The sequence below is a fragment of the Cicer arietinum genome, chromosome 1 (genome assembly GCF_000331145.2).
Source record: "Cicer arietinum cultivar CDC Frontier isolate Library 1 chromosome 1, Cicar.CDCFrontier_v2.0, whole genome shotgun sequence".
NCBI classification, from domain to species: Eukaryota; Viridiplantae; Streptophyta; class Magnoliopsida; order Fabales; family Fabaceae; genus Cicer; species Cicer arietinum.
The window spans coordinates 44637048-44660008 of NC_021160.2; the positions used below are offsets into that span (position 1 = coordinate 44637048).

At 25.7% G+C, this 22961-nt stretch overlaps 1 protein-coding gene and 1 long non-coding RNA gene across 2 annotated transcripts; one reads left to right on the forward strand and one right to left on the reverse strand.

Annotated features, from left to right (window-relative positions):
• Positions 1-935, forward strand: LOC113787268 (uncharacterized). Its single transcript, XR_003473778.2, has 2 exons — positions 1-166; positions 728-935. It is a non-coding gene; the product is annotated as an uncharacterized lncRNA (long non-coding RNA).
• Positions 936-18064: 17129 nt separating this feature from the next.
• On the reverse strand, positions 18065-19133 carry LOC101514729 (metacaspase-8-like). The gene is made up of 2 exons (XM_004489019.1): positions 18770-19133; positions 18065-18594 (listed from the first exon to the last, which is right to left on the reverse strand). Exons 1-2 carry the CDS (start codon positions 19131-19133, stop codon positions 18065-18067), a joined length of 894 nt encoding a protein of 297 aa, XP_004489076.1.
• Between the last annotated feature and the right edge of the window lie 3828 nt (positions 19134-22961).

The following is a 22961-nucleotide window of genomic DNA, read 5'->3' on the forward strand; positions in this document are numbered from 1 at the left end:
TGTTTGAGTTATAGCAGTAACAACAAAATTTCCCAGTCATCTCTATAAATAGTCTCTAGTATGTCTTGCTTGTTGATTCATATCTTGAAAGAGAAAATGATTTATGGCGTCAACTACATCTATTTTTTCATCGTATTGCTATGCATGACATCCATTTTCACTCTAGGTAACATACATTTATAAAGGCATGTATTTTGAAATGAAAACTCATTTTTTATTTCAAACCTACTTCTTTACAAAGTTTTTAATGAAAATCAGATGGTGTTTTCAGAAGATTTCTTATTCTCATAGCCTCATAGGGAATCTTGGAAATAACCTCTCATTTAAAAATATTGTTAGAAAGTAGTTAAAAATATTTATGAGAACAATACTTTGTTTAAGAATTTCAAAATAAGATTAATGTTTGAAAGTTTTAAATTAAGGTTTTTAAGTCTCTTGTATTAATTTTTATTCATTTTCGAATTCATTTTTATTAGTTTTTGCTTTTTGGAGTCCAAACGTTGGTTTTTATTTCATTTTTCTACCATTAAGACTTTAAGGTGATTTCTTGGCGATGGCTTAATTAATTAAGTTCTCACCGATTAAGCAGTAAAAATACAGCATTAAATTTAATTAAAAATACATGTAAAATGATCGATATCAAACTTAATTGTTAGACTTTAAATAATTTTAACAAATTCAAAACTTGATATTCGTAAAATTTCTGACAATATTCTATTAATTGTAGGAGAAACATCATGGATTCATTGTTCTGACGAAGGGCCATGTCCAAATAATGAAATAGCTTGTAATAGTTTTTGTTTGAAAACGTTAAATCTTGACATTTCCAGGTGCATAAAAAGTCTATGTTGTTGTGGATATTCGTAAAGCATTTGTAAAATTGTTTCTCTAAAGTCTTTTATGAACTCTATTAAAATAAGTGAAAAATAAATATATACATGGTTAAAATGTCTTATTTTTATATTTTTTATTATATTATATTTGATTTTGATAAATTTATATTTCATTTTCACTCAAAAAATATACTTCTTTTAGTATTTTTCTTAAAAGATAGTTGAATTGAAAAAAAGCGATGTATTTGACTATTATAGATCAAATACATTAACTTTTATTGACTTTAGTATTTTTTATAACATGAAGAGAAGAAATAGAATAAGAGAAAGAAATGACAACTAAAGAAGATTTTAAATATTGTTTGATATTATAAGAGAAAAAAAGAAAATACAAACATGTTAATCATTTATCTTATCTTTTTCTTATATTTTTAAGAGACCACAAAAAGTGGTGAATTCTCTCTTCACTATCTTTATTATAAACCAATCACGAGAAATTATCTATCTATCTATCTCCAACTCATCTCTAACCCCAATCTGATCTCTTGTACAAAGCATTTTATTCATTAAAGTATAAACTCATGACATCAAAGTGAAAGGACTGTACTCCCTTTTTTTAACAAGCCAAAAAATATATATATTAAGAAGGTTACAATCCAAGCACAAGTAGCACCAAATAAGAGTTTTACATAATAAATAAGACCAGACACTCACCTCCACAACAAAAACCCCAATAATTGGTTAATAACACAATTGAGATGCAAGGATACATAATTTCTTAAACACTCAATCAAATAAGTTTGAATTTTTTGTCTAAGTTTAAAATTAGAAGAGAACACACCTTAAAATTGATGGGCATTACTATGCTAAAATAATTATATCGTATACATATAGATTAATTACTATGTACCAAATTAATTAAAATTATTTATATTATTTAAATTTTGTACTAATGGTTGAGTTATTACATTGATTATTTTTTTTTTAAATTAAATTATTCTAAATCCTTATCTGTATAATTATATAATATAGTATATTATATTTATATTTAAAAATTTATGTAATATCATATAATTGCTCCAAAAATAATTAATAAATCCCTCAAAAGTGCACTAAATTAGAGTTTATTAATATCCTCACAGTTAACCTTTGTGTGTCCGAAAGCAAAATTTGGTTCAATTCAAAGAAAAGAGCACAACCAAGCAAGGGCCATAAAGGATCTAAAAAGTAACTTAGACGAACACAATTTTCAATTTCAAGAAAGTGTCAAAAGAATGTTCAATTATAGACTCAACTTTCATAAAATTAAACCTTTTAAACCAAAGTGTGTTTGATTAACTTATCACTCCTAAAATTCAAAGTGTGTTTGATTAACTTTATTGCTTCTAAGCATTCAATACCTTGAGAATTTCTTCAATCAAGCCATTTAATCATTCTCATTCATAAATTTTCGTCTTTATCTTATAACACATAGGTTTATTTATCTCAAATACTAGGGACATTTTTTTTTAATTTACCTAGAAAACTTAGCCCTTTAATTCATGCCATTTTTTCCTTTTTAATTTGATGTCATTTCACCTTTGACTTGACTATTTGTGCAAGTAATCTCAAAGATACTCAATAAAACAACATTTCACCTTACCTTTCACTTGACTGCTTGTGTGAGTAACCACCATGCTAATCATTGAGATGGTATCTTATTAAATTTTTACTTGTTTAGACTAAGATGTCAATTCCTCCTTTTTTTGTCCCTTAGTTCAACAAGTTTTTATTCCCAATTGTCCTATGTTAATAATTTAGTTTACTTCAAATTAGGCTTAGTTGTTTTAATCTTGGTTCATCTCAAGACACCTAAACTTATTCACAACATGAAATTCTTGTGTCAAAAGTAAGGAACATCTATACCCTAGAAAACATAGTTTCAAAGTTTCAATCTAACCTGAACAATATGTTCATCACTAGGCCTTGTTCAAAAATCAAACACAACAATGACATTATAAGATAAATTTCAAACACATAATTCAAGTAAAACAAGTTAACCAAGATGCCGACACAAGGTCTACAAGAGGTCAATCAACAAAATATATTTTTTTCCCTCACACTAGGATAAAGCATGAACTCCAATGTAGAATATTCAGATAGACACAAGTTAAACAAATAAATGAGAGAAAGTAAAAGTAACTTCCGCGAAAGAGTTTGATGTTGAAGCTTTTATTTCCTTAAAATAAAATTAAACATACATAAATAGTGAATTTGAACTAGAATTGAATAAAAAATAAAAATATTTTTATATAAGTTGCCTCCTACGAAGTGTTTGTTGAAAATATCGAGCATGACGATAATGCCCCAACATGAAAATCAAGGGGGTTCTTCAGCAAGTGTGGATCATGTAGAGCACCAAATCCCATTAGAGGCTTCTCATTAGCAACAAAACTATCATGCACAAAATTACAAGTAGAAAGAGGAGAAATATTTTAAAAGGAATTAAAAAATGAAAAAACAAATTATATTTCCTCCTCCATTTGTAAGGTCAACCTCCTCTTTTTAACTTCAATTATGGCATCTCTTGTGGCTAAGCAAGGTCATCCCAAAATTATCCTCTTCCATGTTTAACACCACAAAATCCATAGAAAAAATAAAATTTTGCTACTTTAACCAAAATATCTTCCACTATCCGCAAGGGTAAATTATGAAACTATCAACTAACTATAAGTAGATGTTAGTAGGTTATGATTCCTACAAGCCATGTTTCTAAACAAAGATACAACCATCAAATTTATACTTGCTCTTAAATTACAAAATACATTTTCAAAAAGAGAGTTACCAATTGTACAAGGGATAATGAAGCTACATGGATCTTTAAGTTTATGTTTTACTAAGACTATTAACATGTTTGGTCATTCGTGATTGATATTATTTTTCCTAAATTAACTTTTTGTCTGGTCATTCAAAGAATTTAAATTCAACAAAAGCATAGAGAATAGAAAAGTTGAACAATTAAAATATTAAAATTATGTTTGTACATGCAATAATTTATAGTCTCAATTATTCTATAGATCCACCAATTAATTGCAGTACGATCGCTAACAATTGATTGATTGAAAACTTGCAAAGAGTGATCAATCATAATACATAAATATATAGGAAAATTTAACTGAACAATTAAAAGTAATCAAAATAAAACTAAAATAGATAACTAAGACATACTAAAAAGAATCTCAATTCCAAGATCCACCAAACACTCTAAAAGAAAGTTTAATTACTCATTGTCATACAGAAAATCAAATAAGGAATAATTGTGTTCATTAAATTAAACAGAAAAAGAAAATTCATAAAGAATGACTCTCTCGCTCTCTCTAAATAATTAATAATAAATCTTAAAATTCTTAAAAAGTGCTCTAAATTAGAGTTTATTAGGCATGCACCTATGCATCATTATAAAAAAAAAATTTATAATTCCTAACCAAACAAAAATATCTTACCAAATATAACCAAAAAAAATACTAATTGATCTTTTGCACAATTCCCAACACACACTCGGGATGACTCTGAATGTGCTGAAAAACACAAGAAAATGGGGGATTTAAATTGCGTTTCTTCATTCCTGGAAGATACTATGATTGCTTAATCCACAATTTCCCTTAATAGCATACACGTATTTTTACTACTGCCTCTTTAGGCTTTGAATATTTTTCTCTAGCCTCTTCAGGTTGTCTTCGTCAGAACCCTTCTTCAACTTTCAGGCATCATGTCTGTTGAGTTTGTGCACATAAGAGGTACACAAGGGCTTCAGCGACAAGCTTCAAATTATGTTTGCAGAGGTAGTCTTCAGACCCAGTTATCAGAAGCAGTCTTCAGAGCCAAACTTCAGAATTAAACATCAGAGGCAGACTTCGTAACCTTCAAAGACATATGTTTAGTGGTAGACGCATATGCTTTTGTCTTCCTTTGGTCACTTCCTTTGATACCTTCATTTGATTTCCTTATTCTAATTTTCAACACACTTAATGATGTCATTGGTCCAAACAAATGGTTCTCATAAAATACCTTTGTTAACATCAAAATCACAGGAGGAAAACTAACTTAGTTCCAAAAATATAAGCTACTTATAAAGTTTGATGAATTTTTTCTAGTGGATTAGTATCAAAGACATATTTGTTGAATATTTGCTAGAGTTTCTAATGATCAAATGCATTTGGTTGACTAACTATTTTTAAAATTGAGACAAAACACTAACAATGCAATCAAAATATACGTATAGAAGACAAACAAGTGTTGCGATGCATGAAAAAAGAACGTCTCACTGTCAATGAAAGTTCTGTCGTAGAGGAGAAAAACACTACATGTCGCAGAATCATCTGCTACAATGTTACACCATTTAATAACGTATGAACTTATACCAAATTTATAAAATCCATCGTTGGATTGAAAATTTATATCATATAGATCATTCATATAAAATTATAAAATTGTCTAAATTATAAAATTTTGTCTAAATTATAAAATTTTGTCTAAATTATAAAATTATTTGATATGCTATTGAAATACATCCAAATTAATATCTTTTTCATAAATAATCTATATAATATAAATTTTTTAAAATAATTTATATAATATAAATTTTTTAAAAGACCAATTTTTTCGCCACATTATATGACATGTGTCCATGCCCATCAGCCTTTTGAAAGGTCAAATTCATCCCGAGAATAAAAATCGATGAAATTAAATTACAGGATATAATAAAAAAAATATAATTTAACTAAGACTAAAACCATATTTTGTTTATATTACAGAGACCAAAAGAACAATAAACCCTTTATTAAATTAAGCATCTAAATTGATGATTTAAAAAAAAAAATCTATTTTCCAAAAAACATTCCCAATCTAGTCTCTTTTTAAAATAATATACTGATCTACTATTTTTTTGCCTTTAACTTGATCTCATACTTTGAAGTAGCAAGATTTTTCATGTTTTTAGTTCTTTTAAAATGGAGTGCGACTATTTTTGAATCAAGAAAATTTTATTTGTTTTTTCAAAATATACAACTTAACTCGTTCAAAGAGCAAAGTAATGAAAGGCCAATTTTTTATTCTAACAATAAAAAGAAATATAAAATTCAAATTTATATCATAAATAATAATAAAATTTGTCTATAATTTAAAATTAATTGATATATTATTGAAACACGTTAAAATTAAAGTCTTATATGTTTTATAATTTTTCATGTCTGATATTCAAATTTATTTTAACTAAAACACAACGTATAATTCAAATTTATATTATAAATGATAATAAAAATTTAGAGTAATTATTAATAAAAAAATTATATAAAACTACAAAAATAAGAATATAAAATTGTAAAGATTGAGTAGAGTTGTAATCAATATTAAGACCATATTTTCAAATATGATTGGTTAATCGATATAGTCAATATTTAACTGCTAATGTGAATACTATTTGATTTATGATAATAAAAAGAAAAAATTTCAGTCATCTCTATATATATAGCCTCTAGTATATGTCTTGCTTGTTCATTCGTATCTTGAAAGAGAAAATGATTTATGGCGTCAACTACATCTATTTTTTCATCGTATTACTATGCATGACATCCATTTTCACTCTAGGTAACATACATTTATATTATAAAGGCATGTATTTTGAAATGAAAACTCATTTTTGATTTCAAACCTACTTTTTTACAAAGTTTTTAATGAAAATCAGACGGTGTTTTCAGAAGATTTCTTATTCTCATAGCCTCATAGGGAATCTTGGAAATAACCTCATTTAAAAATATTGTTAGAAAGTAGTTAAAAAATATTTATGAGAACAATACTTTGTTTAAGAATTTCAAGTTAAGATTAATGTTTGAAAGTTTTAAATTAAGGTTTGTATTAATTTTTATTCATTGTCGAATTCATTTTTATTATTTTTTGCTTTTTGAAGTCCTATCTTTGGTTTTTATTTCATTTTTCTACCATTAAGACTTTAAGGTGATTTCTTGGCGATGGCTTAATTAATTAAGTTCTCACCGATTTAGCAGTAAAAATACAGCATTAAATTTAATTAAAAATACATGTAAAATGAAACAATATTTTGTTAAAATATCTCATTATATGTATTTTATTTCATATAGTGTATGTCCATTATATGAAACAATATTTTAGAGTCTAGATGGGATATGTTTTAATGTCATATTTAGATGTTCTTGCCTTATTGCTCTTGGATTCCCGTTTGATTATGTTTTTGATTGGACCATTTTGAAATATTAGCAGTCTCAAATCGCCAATCTTTCTTCACGTATGGTTGTAAGTGATGTTGTGTTATCTCATTGCATTAGATGTTTGATTATTCAGATTAGGTTATTTTCTTTTCCTGCAAGCATAAAAATGAAGATTGACAACACAATGTGTGTTAGGATATAGATGAAGAGAATTAGTTACAAAAATTAGTCAACTATTTTTTTACTTAAGCATATCTTGTCTAGAAAATAAGTTATGGAATTAGAAATGGATATCAATTGGGTTATCATTCTGTTTAGTCAAATGATGTTAGGTTCATATTGTTATTGAAAGAATATTAGCTTTTGATTTATCTTTTTTTTTTAGTCTTGACATATTGCGCCTAAAGTCTGTTAATATTAGCTAGCATTTTATAAGTTTGTTTGTATTCAATATGTTGAGCTGTTACTGTTTTAGTCAACTATATTCAGTATCTAGTCTTCAATTCATGTCATCAAAAGAAATCTTAATTTGTCAATTTTAACAATTCTTTTACTTTGATATGTACTATTGTTATAATATTTTTGGTTCCAAATCATAATTTTTATCCTAAAAATATTAATTTTTAGTTCAAAAAAGAGTGATTTTATATTCTTAGATTTGTCTTCAAACTTAAGCATTGATTCTATTCTAATATTATAGTGGCATAACTAGTATATTGTTGATGATCTCTATCACCGTAAAATTAATTGAATCCTACTTTTATATTTTTTACGCTATAGTATTTTTTAAGCTATTTGTTGAATATAATATTTTATATTTTGAATTTTTGTGATTGTAAAAAAAGTTCTGGTTTTTTTATGTTGGGTTTTAACCAATTGAACATGTATCACAACTTAAGATAAAATAAAGTCTATAATTGATTTGATATGAATTAAAGTTCGCTTTTGATATTTAAAAGTGAACAAAGTAGAGAGTTATGAAATAGAATATAATCAAATAAAATAGAACAGACATTTCATTCTATTGTTTAAAAAATGAACGAAATGAAATGAGTTGTATTTTTTTATTTTATTTTTACACATTAAAAAAACATTATTATGTTGAATTGAAATATAGTATTATATTTTATTTAAATAGTTAAATTTTATACCTTATATAAAAATCTTCTCATTCCTTTGCCTTATCGTTTTCAATCACTAATTACATTAATTATTTAATTAATTAATAGAAATAAGCTTATGAAAAGTCTTGTTTAATAAATATGTTAGAACAAAGAGAAAGAAAAGAAAAAGAAGAAAAAAACTATGGTCAATTATTCGCAAACTCTACTACACCCATTATTCATTTAAGAAATATTTTTCTATTGACAAAATTAATTAGTTTAAATAAAAATAATATAAACTTTAATAATTTATAGTTTATAAAGTAATTTGTTATTTTTAGTTTCAAGTTACGAATTTATCAAAATATTAATTTACTTCTACCCAAACGAAAGATATGTATTAATATTACTATAATATTCTCTAAATCAATACTCAGTACCTTATTATAGTTATCCATATATATATATATATATATCAGTTATTGCTTTATTATATTTATAATAAAAATCATATTTAAATATAATACACATATTATGAGAAAACAAACAAGAAAACGAAAAGGAAGCTTCTTTTTGGTCTTTAGTCATACAAATTGTATCTATTTTTAGATAGTCATCAAAGGATTGTGCATTTTATGCTTTTTTTTTTTTTTTGTTTTTGCTGTCTATTTTTTATAATATAATTTTAAATTTTAAATTACATTAATTATTTATTTATTAATATATTTGTAATTTAATCACTCATACATGAAATCCACAATCCAACATAATTTATTTTAGCTTAAAAGTTGCTTGATATTTTGTCATGTCTATAGTGAGACATTCTCAATGGGATAATGAATAATGAGCATAAAATAGAGTTTGCAAATAATAGGTCGTGGTAGTCTTATTTATTTAATTTTTTTTACTGATTTATTAAATAAGGCTTTTTTAAGTTTATTTCTATTGATTAATTAATTAATGTAACTAGTGATTGAAATTTACAAAGCAAAGGAAGGAAGGAGAAGATTTTTATATAAGGTATGAAATTTTATTATTTTAATAAAAGATAATACTATAGTTTAATTCAACATAATAATATTTTCTAGTATGGGTAAAAATGAAAAAATAAATAAATAAATACAACTCATTCAATTTTGTTCATTTTTTAAATAATAGAATGAAATTTTTTTTCTTCCATAAAAAAATTCTAAAACAATGGAATGTAACGTTTGTTAAGTTCTACTCCATTCCACTTCATTACATACTATTTCATTGTTCTCTACTTCGTTCACTTTAAAATATCAAAATAGAACATCAATTCATATTAAATTACTTATAGATTCATTTCACCTCAAGTTGTGTGGTGTATGTCCAATTGATTAAAGCCAACATCAAAAGTTCAAGCCTCTTTGACAACCACAAAAGTCCAAAATATTAAATGTTATAAGTGTGGATCATTTTATATACTATTCAAGGACATACAACTATTAGTACCACATGTTTTTTTTTAATACACCAATATTTTCTCAAAGTTTATATTCATGTTGAATGCAACAAGAAATTGTGCATGTGATTTCACGATTTAAAACTTATTGGATACTATAGCTTAAAAAATAATAGTAGTATTCAATAAATTTTATGGTGAAATAGATCATCAATATTATCATCATGTTGGACTTCAGCATAAGATTCAAATAGAGTATTCATATTTTCGTACTCATTTTTCTGTTTAAAATTAATTTTTTAGACAATTTTTGTTCTAAAAAAACATTGGTGTTAAAAAAAAGTGTGATAATAACTACCCATAATATAATATTAGAATAAAATTGATGCTTAAATTTAAAGACCAAATTAAGAATATAAAATCAACTTTTTTTGGACTAAAAGTTAATAGTTTTAAGATAAAGTTATGATTTGAGACCAAAATTATAATAAAAGTGAAAATAGAAGACTAAAAAGTTTGATTTTAAAATTAGAGGACTATTTTTGTGAATATGTTAAAACAAGATGACAAAAAAATGCAACTCAATCTATAAATATTTCTGCAAATGTATATGTTTCCATCATATTAGGATGTTGTAAAAAATATAAGAGTATATCGCATGCAAGACACTTGTGTTAGAGAAGTGTTGTAACCCAATTTTATCTAAAAAAAATAAAACTACTAAAAATGAGCAATTTTTTATTTTATTTTTAATTTTGTAATCATTTAATCTATATCTATAATAAACTGTAATAACGGGGACATAGAGATTTAGTATGCCTTGTTTTTCTAAATAGTAATTACCATTGCCAAAAACAAAACAAAAATCATTTTTGATACATGAATAATATATATTATTACAAAAATCCCACCAATTCTGCACGAACCCTGTGAAAGCACACATTCTTCAAGGATTTAAACACTTGAAACAAAAATCTAAATTTAATCGCTTAAGACAAAAATTCTTTAGAAGTAAAATTCAAGTGACAAAACAATGGAAAAATAACACAAGTTATATCTAGAATAAAATTGTTTAATTAGAACAAATCGAAGTTTGTTTCTAATACAATTATTAGCTATTTTAATTAATTTAATTAATAAATATAGTACAATCATAATGATCAGAGACTCTTCATGTGTCATCAATCACATACATTCTTTAACGATTTAGTCACCTGAAGTGAAAATCTCCAATAATTCAATAAATTCTTCTTAAATAAAATCAAGGTTATAAAATAAGGGAGAAATAACACATGTTATTAAAAAAAAAATTGTTTAAGTCATTTACTTAACACCAACTTAAATCTTTTTCTCCATATTTTAGTAATATATTTAATGTTACACCTCTTGTCCATCACACTTTGATCTTGTTTTATAAAAAATATTTAAACTGCAATGTCAACAAATTATAAGGATATAATTAATATTGATAATTACTATTGGAAATCCATTGAAACATTTAAAGAGGTTTTAAATACTATCTTCTGCTATTCATATTATCTCCTACCCAAATTGTCCCAAAAAGCACTTCACAACTAAATAAGACAAAATAATCGACAGATAAGCCTTTCCAAAAAGGTTTTAAATACTATTTTTTATAGTGTCTTGTGCTACTCTTGGGATGGCCAATTCTTGCTGGATCTTTGTGAAGTACACGACCTTAATGTTTGGTTAGCTATCTTAGATTGACAATTTCCAAATTGAGAATCATGTCCTTCAAACTTCTTGGGAAGAGGCTTAATCGGGTGATATATGATAACTAATTAATATTGAAAACTATTTTTCTATAGTTACTCATATTATATATACATTTTTTTTCTTCTTCGATCGTTTTCTTATTCACAGTATTGTATATAACCTTCTGTCAACCCTTACTTCATATTTCTTGAAAAATCAAACACACCATTCCAAAATTTAACAATGAAAAAATTCAATAAACGACAACCAATGGAAAAAGTTGATTAAATAGTTATTTAAATGTTTTTTTTTAATAAATAAATGTTAAAAACTGTGAGGATTGTCCTTCAAGTTGCGGCCAACACTACGGCACACATTTTCGAAACTGCAATTATAAAATATTACTGGGCCGACTGCTTTTCTGGCCCACATGGACAACTGAAATTTATTAGATTTAAAAGAGGTGTTAACTTTTACTATTTATGGTGCACGTAGGAATCAGAATGTTGTTGTTTTTTTTATAGACTTTCCTCACCCATAAAAAAAGCATGCGATTTAATAAATAAATAAATAAATAAATAAAAAGTAGCATGCGATTTTTACTTATCAAGGTACTATCTACAAAATTTGAATTTTAAAATACAAATGGGTAGGTTGGCATGTGGCATACTTGTGGCATTTGGAGCTTGGGCATTGACATTAGATAATATACAAATTTGCATTTAAAAATTCACACATATTTATTTCTTTAGGTATGTGGTGATTAAAATTAATTTTAATTGAATAATCTGTAAAATTTATTTTAATTAAACATGAGTTGAATGTAAAATAATTTATTTTTGAATATCTTTAAACAAAAGTGAATTGAACCATCAATTTTAGTGTAAAAATCATGTTTGAATTCAAAAGCAACAAATTCTAACCTCAAACTAAAATCAATTTTAAACGTGAAATCAATATACTCAATAGCATTCAAACAAATCAGAATTAATTCTATACCTTCAAAATTAATTTTAACTCTACCAAAATACGACTAAACATTTACTTATCCACTCTTCAACTCACATTAATATAACTTCAACAAATCATTTTCAAATAATTTTTTTTCAAAAAAAATCTTAAATAGTTTGTCCCGTTGATTTGTGACTAAGCAGTCAAAACAATAAACATGTCCTACATTTATTGTGTATAATCCAAATCCATATAGTAAGATACTAGCACAAATAACCAAAAGAAACAAATGAGAGGATCAAAATTTATGAAAATAATTATTATTTTTTTATTCTTTACACTAATTATTATATGTATTATGTGTTTTGTTTTATTTTATAATACTAATCTATAGACAGGTAAACATAACATGACAACATCTATTATTAAATGAAAATATGGTACACCTTGATATCGACACAAGTCGCGAGAGGGGCATTTTGAAGTATAGTCATCTAATAAATAAATTTTGATTAATAGTTATTTTAATGAAATATAATAATAATAATAATAATAATAATAATAATAATAATAATAATATTATTATTCTTATTATTATTATTATTATTATTATTATTATTATTATTATTATTATTATTTATAACACACTATATCCACATTTCACATATTTTACCACAAGATTGAGGAGTTCATTACATGTATTTGTGGGTGACTACTTATGATATAAAACACTTTACCTATTGTAGTGACTCAAATGGTTGGATCTTTTACTCATATCCACTATAATTTGAATTCAAGTTTAAAATTCTGAATTAGTAAAATATACATAAATTTTGTTGAAAATATTCGACAGAAATGATCGTTCTTTTTTATTTTGTAGAAGATGTACCTAATAAGAGATAAATTTATTTAAATAAAAACACATGGAGTCGACGTAAGCCAAGCCATCCATGTTATAACATATATCAATTTGATTAAACAATTAAATAGCTTCTTTTTGGAGATTCATGTAAAATTTATTTAGTATGGACAAGTAAAAAATAATGTAAACTATAACTACACTTGAAAGAAAAACTAAAATTACTCCACACTTGTTTCTTTTTCTTGAAAAAATAAAAAATAAAAAAATGAATATTATATGATTTTCAAATGACCCTGAGTTTATACCAAATCAATTAAAGATTTGAAGTCTTTTTGATAATCACAACAACCCAAAATATAAAATGTTATAATTGTTGATCATTTTATTTATCAGCCAAGACATACAACTATTAGTACCCTATGTTTTTTAATACACTAATATTTTCTTAAAATTTATATTTATGTTAGAATCCAACATGAAATTATGTAGGTGATTTTAAAATTAAAACTTATTAGATACTATAGCTTAGAAATTATACAAGTAGGATTCAATAAATTTTATGGTGAAAGAGATCATAAATTATATAGTAGTTATACCACAATATAGTATTAGAATATAATTAATGCTTAAATTTGAAGACAAAATTAAGAATATAAAATCACTCTTTTTTGGACTAAAAGTTAATATTTTTAGGATAAAAATTATGATTTGGGACCCACAAGTAAAAATAGATAATTAAAAAGTTTAATTTTGAAATTAAAGAACTATTTTTGTGAATATGTTAAAAAAAGGAGATAAAAAGTGCAACTACGTTTATAAATTTTTATGTAAAAGTATGCTTCCATCAAAACATGATGTTTTGAAAAATATAGGAGCACATTGCATGCAAGAAAATTGTGTTAGGGAAGTATTGTAACCCAATTTTGTCCAAAAAATAAAACTACATACTAGAGTCAATTTTTTTTTTTTTTTTTGTAAAATTATTTAATCTATACCTATAATAAAAGAGACATAGAGATTTATTGTACCTTATTTTTTCTATAAAAAATGTTTATATATATATTTTTTTAACTCCTCACATAATAGTTACTACTATTGTATGAAGAAGAAAAAAGAGCAAAAGACAAAAGTATTCACACTCTCTCTTATTTTAAATATCTCATTTGCTATATTGTTTGTCTTAAATTATCTTCAATTTACAATATTAATACATCATTTATTACTTTTTATTCACTAATTAATATTATATTAGGAGGTTGATGATATTTAGTATTTTATGTATCAAAATGTTTATCATCATTTAACACAAAAGTTGGATACATTTATATATCAACTTTCTTCTTCTCCATCCGCTTGATGTATTTTCGAGCTATTTCTCCCATTTCTATCCCTTAAGTTTTTGAGTGGTTCTAATATTATTGCGTTGAACAATTTAGATAGTGCCACTAAACTTCTTAAAGTGTTATACACAGTAATATCTTTAGTGACATAAATTTATTTTGAAATAACTTTTCAAAACTAAAAAACAATAATAATTATAATGAATAAATATACTCTCTAAGTTTAGTTATTAAGGTGCATGCAATAGTTATGGATCCAAGCTTAGAGATTATAGTTCAAGATCTATACATCTTTTTTAACCTCCAAGAGAGACATGATGATGGTTGCTTTGCGCAATTTGTTCAAATTCCGTTACACTATAGCAACTAGTTGATAACATTGATTGATTAAATATTGATGTGTGGAATCATAATGGATGCTAAAAAAAATTAAAAAATAATTTAAATATGTCAAAACTAAAACCGTGAAACTTGAATCAAAGGAGTTGCATGAATAACTTGCCTCGTCTGATCGATTTGCAATCTAAAATGTTGTGATCATAAGGCTTCTGTTGCTTATCTAAAGTTAATACATCAAATAGTTTATGTGCATGAATTAACAATCAATATTTGTTGCATTTACATGATAAATCATGAAAGCAAAATGAATTGCATCTTCACATGGTAGCGCAAGGAACATATTAATACAACATTACAACATTGAGCAAATTAAGTAATTGCAAGGAGGAAGTAAACTCTCTTCTTTGGTGAATTTGTGGTCCGTGGTCAAAGGAGAATACAATGTCTTTGTGATGGATTTACTTAGCCCTAGTCTTGAGAATTTATTCAATTTCTGTAATAGGAAATTATCCCTCAAAACGGTTCTCATGCTTGTTGATCAAATGGTAGGTTTTCTTGTATTGCATAAGCATCTAATTGACACTCACCTGTTTTGTTAAAATGTATCATTATATGTATTTTATTTCATATAATGTATCTCCATTATATAAAACAATATTTTAGAGTCTAGATGGGATATGTTTTAATGTCATATTTAGATCTTCTTGCCTTATTGCTCCTGGATTCCAGTTTGATTATGCCTTTAATTGGACCATTTTGAAATATCAGCAGTCTCAAATCGTCACTCTTCCTTCACATATTGTTGTAAGTGATGTTGCGTTATCTTATTGCATTAGATGTTTGATTATTTTCCAGCAAGCATAAAAATGAAGATTGACTACACAATGGGTGTTAGGATATAGATGAAGAGAATTAGTTACAAAAATTAGTCAACTATTTTTTTACTTAAGCTTATCTTGTCTTGAAAATAAGTTATGGAATTAGAAATGGATATCAATTGGGTTATCATTCTATTTAGTCAAATGATGTTAGGTTCATATTGTTATTGAAAGAATATTAGCTTTTGATTTTTCTTTTTTTTTTTAGTCTTGACATATTGCACCTAAAGTCTGTTAATATTAGCTAGCATTTTATAAGTTTGTTTGTATTCAATATGTTGAGTTGTTACTGTTTTAGTCAACTATATTCAGTATCTAGTCTTCAATTCATGTCATCAAAAGAAATCTTAATTTGTCAATTTTAACAATTCTTTTACTTTGATATGTACTATTGTTATAATATTTTTGGTTCCAAATCATAATTTTTATCCTAAAAATATTAATTTTTAGTTCAAAAAAGAGTGATTTTATATTCTTAGATTTGTCTTCAAACTTAAGCATTGATTCTATTCTAATATTATAGTGGCATAACTAGTATATTGTTGATGATCTCTATCACCGTAAAATTAATTGAATCCTACTTTTATATTTTTTACGCTATAGTATTTTTTAAGCTATTTGTTGAATATAATATTTTATATTTTGAATTTTTGTGATTGTAAAAAAAGTTCTGGTTTTTTTATGTTGGGTTTTAACCAATTGAACATGTATCACAACTTAAGATAAAATAAAGTCTATAATTGATTTGATATGAATTAAAGTTCGCTTTTGATATTTAAAAGTGAACAAAGTAGAGAGTTATGAAATAGAATATAATCAAATAAAATAGAACAGACATTTCATTCTATTGTTTAAAAAATGAACGAAATGAAATGAGTTGTATTTTTTTATTTTATTTTTACACATTAAAAAAACATTATTATGTTGAATTGAAATATAGTATTATATTTTATTTAAATAGTTAAATTTTATACCTTATATAAAAATCTTCTCATTCCTTTGCCTTATCGTTTTCAATCACTAATTACATTAATTATTTAATTAATTAATAGAAATAAGCTTATGAAAAGTCTTGTTTAATAAATATGTTAGAACAAAGAGAAAGAAAAGAAAAAGAAGAAAAAAACTATGGTCAATTATTCGCAAACTCTACTACACCCATTATTCATTTAAGAAATATTTTTCTATTGACAAAATTAATTAGTTTAAATAAAAATAATATAAACTTTAATAATTTATAGTTTATAAAGTAATTTGTTATTTTTAGTTTCAAGTTACGAATTTATCAAAATATTAATTTACTTCTACCCAAACGAAAGATATGTATTAATATTACTATAATATTCTCTAAATCAATACTCAGTACCTTATTATAGTTATCCATATATATATATATATATTAATCAGTTATTGCTTTATTATATTTATAATAAAAATCATATTTAAATATAATACACATATTATGAGAAAACAAACAAGAAAACGAAAAGGAAGCTTCTTTTTGGTCTTTAGTCATACAAATTGTATCTATTTTTAGATAGTCATCAAAGGATTGTGCATTTTATTTTCAGACCTATTTCTAGTTTCATGATTCCTTTACTACTCCTATTCTACATGTTTTTGTTCAGATCCTCTCCCTTGCAAAATTGTACGCGAGTAGGTAGAAAAAGTAAGTAGCAAAGATTCTTATTTTTTTGTAATAATTGCTTATCACGGTTAGTAACACATAATTATTGTGAGTTTTTACGTGTTTCTCTACAAATTTGTAATTTGTTTTATAAGTTACTTAAATTTGGTTTATAATTATATTTTATAGTGTTTTATTTTTTTTCTTCATTTTTATCTTTATTATTTTAATTGAAAAAATTTAAATATTTATTAAAAATATATTTTTAGCTAATTTTATCATTAATTTTATCAAATATTTCAAATTAAATCATTTAACTTAATACATCATAATTATATGTTGCTAACTAACTTATTTATTATCCGCTATGAATTTATTTACTTTAAATTAATCTCATGTAATCCGCTATTTTTGTCAAACAAAGTCTTGACAACAATATTTATTAATTAATCCCCATAGAAAACCATATTATTATACTAATGATAATAGAATAATAATAACTAAAATGTAAACCTGTATGATACTTATCGGATATAGCAGGTAGCATACAAAATAAATTGGAAATAGCAATAAATGAATTAAAATGCTTATGATTTATACAAGATAATTAATAAGGTTCAAAGCTGAGTGTACCAAGTTCATACATAATAATACTAAGAGAACAAGAATTACATAAACATAAACTAAATAACAATATCTTAAATAAACTAAATAGCAATAACAAAACAAGAACAATAACATAAACATAAGCATAAATAACTGAATAAACTATTCACTGATTTTTTTGTATGCAGAATAGGTAAGAACGAAGGCGATTGCAACGCAATATATGCTTTTAAGTGCATCTGACTTTGGTTGTTTTCCACCGAGGAACAAGGAGTAGGAGTGGTCGTCAGTGCAAAAGAGACCGGGAGTTTGAATACATCGATGAACACTACAAACTTTGTTTAGCTCTGTCATCAATTCTCGGTTGGTGATGCAGCCTCCTTTGTTACGCACTATCTCCAATAGTGTATCAGTGAAAACACTCCTTGGCTTTATTTGTCCGTTGACCAGTTCCCTAGTCTCCCAAGCAACCTGATTACGTTGACAGGCTGAAAACAAAGAAACTAATTGTCTTTGTTGTCGAGTATCTTCTCCACCGACTACGTCCAGTATATCTGCAAATCCTCTTCTTCCTTTGCATGTCAATTGTTGTTTTAATCCATCGATTAAATTTCCACTAAAACAACAGTCTAATATCATAGTGAAATAAACCCCTTCAGCAAGCATATTTAAACAATCTTTCAGCTCTTTGTCTGTATTGTTACAAGATATGTAGATAAATTAAAAGTTAAAAGATAAAAGTATATGAGACATAAACAACAAAAATAATTCAGTTTTTACGAAAAGAAATTCTTTGATATACCATTGTGAAAAAAACATAACAACATTCTTATATAATTATAGTAAAAACACAATAGCATAGAGTACCTGTAATCCAAGTAAGACTCCCGGAAAGAAACTTCTCACCACAACAAAGAGATTGTTGCACATGTTCAACACCATTGTCATCAATAAATATATCAGAGTTTCCGTGTCCGGCAAAGTAAAATAATATCTCATCTCCAGCTATAGATGAAGTGATCAAATTCCTAAGTTGAGAAAGAATAAAGGAACCACTATTAGCATTAAATGGCCTTCCATCGTGAATAAAACAAATGTTTTCTTCCTCGTAACCAAAATCCTCCTTCAAAACTTCACATAATAATTTTGCAGAATTTATGTAAGCTTTCAGCAAGTAATCATACTTTGCATTGTAGTTTAATCCAACTACAACTGCTCTTTTGGTGCTCATTTCAGAGAAAGAGTGAAAAGAAAAATAAGAAATGAGAAGGAAATGAATAAAAAGAAAAAGAAAAAGAAATATGTTATATGAAATAGGGAAGAGTGTTGAATGGTGGAAGAGAGTGCAAAGTAAAAATGTATAACGGAAGAAAATGAATTATGGAAGAAATGTATTCTGTTCTTTTTATTAACTAAACTCATGTTTTTTGTGGGTGAGGAAAGTTGGTAAAAAAAAACACAATATTCCAATTACTGCGTGCATCACAGTTGCATGTTTTATGTGAAGTTTTTTTTTGAAAAATTTGATAATATGGAATGTGGGCTGCCCGATACATGCAGACTAATATAATATTTTTTTTAAATCGGTTATGTGGGCCCAGTATTTAGAGGACCCGAAATCAATAAAATTATAGTTCCTCTTGTTCATGTTATTTCGTTCTCCAACAACATATTCATTCTCATAATATCCTATTGCATGTTTTTCTCTATCTTCTTCAGAAGAATTCTATTTTGCATCGCACTTCATTGAATTTTGATAATGAAATAAAAGTACCTAAAGGCTTCTTCAGATGTAAACACAGCTGGTGAAAGAAATACAATATAGTGAAGAATAAGATGAGTACAAACCAGTAGGCAGCAAAAGCTATGCAACTTCGTTTGAATGGAAGTTCTAGAGCAACCAGTCATGAGTGCTTATGAGCTCCTAGAATTGCTCTACCAAAAAGCATTTGGGTCCTATTATTATGGCAGTTCTGGAATTCGAAAGTAGTCTTTAAAATCTCTGTGAACATTTCAATTGATTTCTTTTCAATATTAATTATTAATTATATCTTATTAAATATTTTTTATAAATCAAGATCATGAGATTCAACTGGTATAGAGCTCCACTTGATTTTAAAGATATGGAAAAATAAAATTCGGTTTGTGCTAATTAAAATTGCCATTGTGGTTAGCGAATATCATCAATCTCCTAATCTAATATTAGTGGCAAAAAATAATTAATGATATTGGTATTGTAAATTGATTCATTTAAATGCAATTCAAATCATAAAATATTTAGATCCTAATCTGCACTTCAAACTATGTTATTATTGTACTAATTAATTTTTTTAAAGTAATTCAAATCATAAAATACTCAAAAACTTACGATATAAATAGCGAACTAAACTTGATAAAAACTTATGTTAGAGTCACATATCAAATCAAATCGCTGCTGGTTCGTTTTCTTCTTCTTCCGTCGTTTTCTTATTCAACAGTATTGATTGTCGTTGTTATCTAATCTTTCTTTGTCTTTCTTTTCAGCTTTCTTTCTTTACACCCGCCACATCTAAAAATACTTACACCTTTTTTTGAGTTAAATTTTATGTTTTTTTAATTTTTTTGTCCTTTTTTTCTTTCTCATTTATTGTAGGAAGTAAATATGAGAAACTATTATTTTTAACTTCTTTATTTTTAACCATGACTTTTTTAACCAAAATTATTATTTTTAAATATGAAACAAACACCATTCAAACAATTCAACATGATTTTTAATTTGAAAAAATAAATTTTTCATAAAAAAATAATGTTTTTACGAAAAATATGAAACAAATGCATCATTATTCAATTTATTTTCTCTCATTAATGACTTAAAAAAATCATACACAATATTTATGAAAAAAATAACTAGCCATGCACCCCCAAACAAGAGAAATGTACCATGCACCCCCACTTTAACTTCCCACCCCATTTTTATAGAAATACAATTTTAACCTCTTAATTAAACAAAATTTTAAAATATTCGAAAGTTTTGAAAAATTCGAAATGAGAATTTCTAGAATTTTCGAAATATTTAAAACTTCTGAAATAGAAAACTCCAAATTTTTTGAACTTTTTCGGAAGTTTCAAATTTTCAAAATAAGGATTATATTTCGAAAATTTGGAAAGTTTCGAATATTTCCAAATATGAAAATTTCAAAAGTTTCCAAATCTGGAAATTTTCAAAAGTTTCCAAATCTGAAAATTTTCAAAAGTTTCCAAATTTCGATATTTTTTTATCAATTCTGAAAAAACACATTTCGAAAGTTTCAAATTTATCAAAACTTTCGTGTTTATCAAAAGTTTCGAAAATGTCAAAAGAATTCACTTTTTTATATATAAAAAGTTTAAAATTTTTGAAATGATAATGTAAATTTTGAAAGTTTTGAAATTTTTTTTAAGGAACAAAATAGTATTTTTATTTAGAACGGGAGTGGAAAGTTAAAGTGGGGTATATGAAATATTTCTCCCAAAACAATAACTATAATCCAATAAAAATAGAAAGGGCCAGAAATGCACCCGGCCCAGTGATCCAATAAAAAAACACATTCGGATTACTACGTGCACCCGTAATAATAACTGTTCACACCTCCCAAAATCCAATAAAAATAGAAAGGTCCAGAAAAGCACCCGGCCCAATACTCCCTTCAGACTCCTGCCGTTCCTTCTCGTGACCTCGATCTCCACAGTTGTGGTATTTAACATGATACACCAACCAGGCAACTACCCAAAATAAATAAAATCTTTGAATTAATATATAACCTTCCTTCCAATTATATTTTTTCCATAACCTAACATTCCGATTTTGCTCTCATCTCTCTCAAATCAAATCGCTGCTGGTTCGTTTTCTTCTTCTTCCGTCGTTTTCTTATTCAACAGTATTGATTGTCGTTGTTATCTAATCTTTCTTTGTCTTTCTTTCCAGCTTTCTTTCTTTACACCCGCCACATCTAAAAATACTTACACCTTTTTTTGAGTTAAATTTTATGTTTTTTTAATTTTTTTGTCCTTTTTTTCTTTCTCATTTATTGTAGGAAGTAAATATGAGAAACTATTATTTTTAACTTCTTTATTTTTAACCATGACTTTTTTAACCAAAATTATTATTTTTAAATATGAAACAAACACCATTCAAACAATTCAACATGATTTTTAATTTGAAAAAATAAATTTTTCATAAAAAAATAATTTTTTTACGAAAAATATGAAACAAATGCATCATTATTCAATTTATTTTCTCTCATTAATGACTTAAAAAAATCATACACAATATTTATGAAAAAAATAACTAGCCATGCACCCCCAAACAAGAGAAATGTACCATGCACCCCCACTTTAACTTCCCACCCCATTTATATAGAAATACAATTTTAACCTGTTAATTAAACAAAATTTTAAAATATTCGAAAGTTTTGAAAAATTCGAAATGAGAATTTCTAGAATTTTCGAAATATTTAAAACTTCCGAAATAGAAAACTCCAAATTTTTTGAACTTTTTCGGAAGTTTCAAATTTTCAAAATAAGGATTATATTTCGAAAATTTGGAAAGTTTCGAATATTTCCAAATATGAAAATTTCAAAAGTTTCCAAATCTGGAAATTTTCAAAAGTTTCCAAATCTGAAAATTTTCAAAAGTTTCCAAATTTCGATATTTTTTTATCAATTCTGAAAAAACACATTTCGAAAGTTTCAAATTTATCAAAACTTTCGTGTTTATCAAAAGTTTCGAAAATGTCAAAAGAATTCACTTTTTTATATATAAAAAGTTTAAAATTTTTGAAATGATAATGTAAATTTTGAAAGTTTTGAAATTTTTTTTAAGGAACAAAATAGTATTTTTATTTAGAACGGGAGTGGAAAGTTAAAGTGGGGTATATGAAATATTTCTCCCAAAACAATAACTATAATCCAATAAAAATAGAAAGGGCCAGAAATGCACCCGGCCCAGTGATCCAATAAAAAAACACATTCGGATTACTACGTGCACCCGTAATAATAACTGTTCACACCTCCCAAAATCCAATAAAAATAGAAAGGTCCA

What these genes read in the sequence shown, in the direction of transcription:
- LOC101514729 (XM_004489019.1), bottom strand. Translation starts at nt 19,133, where the DNA reads ATGAGCACCAAAAGAGCAGTTGTAGTTGGATTAAACTACAATGCAAAG. An exon ending in GAGTCTTACTTGGATTACAG is followed by an intron (nt 18,595 to 18,769) that starts GTACTCTATGCT and finishes GTAACAATACAG; the next exon opens with ACAAAGAGCTGAAAGATTGT.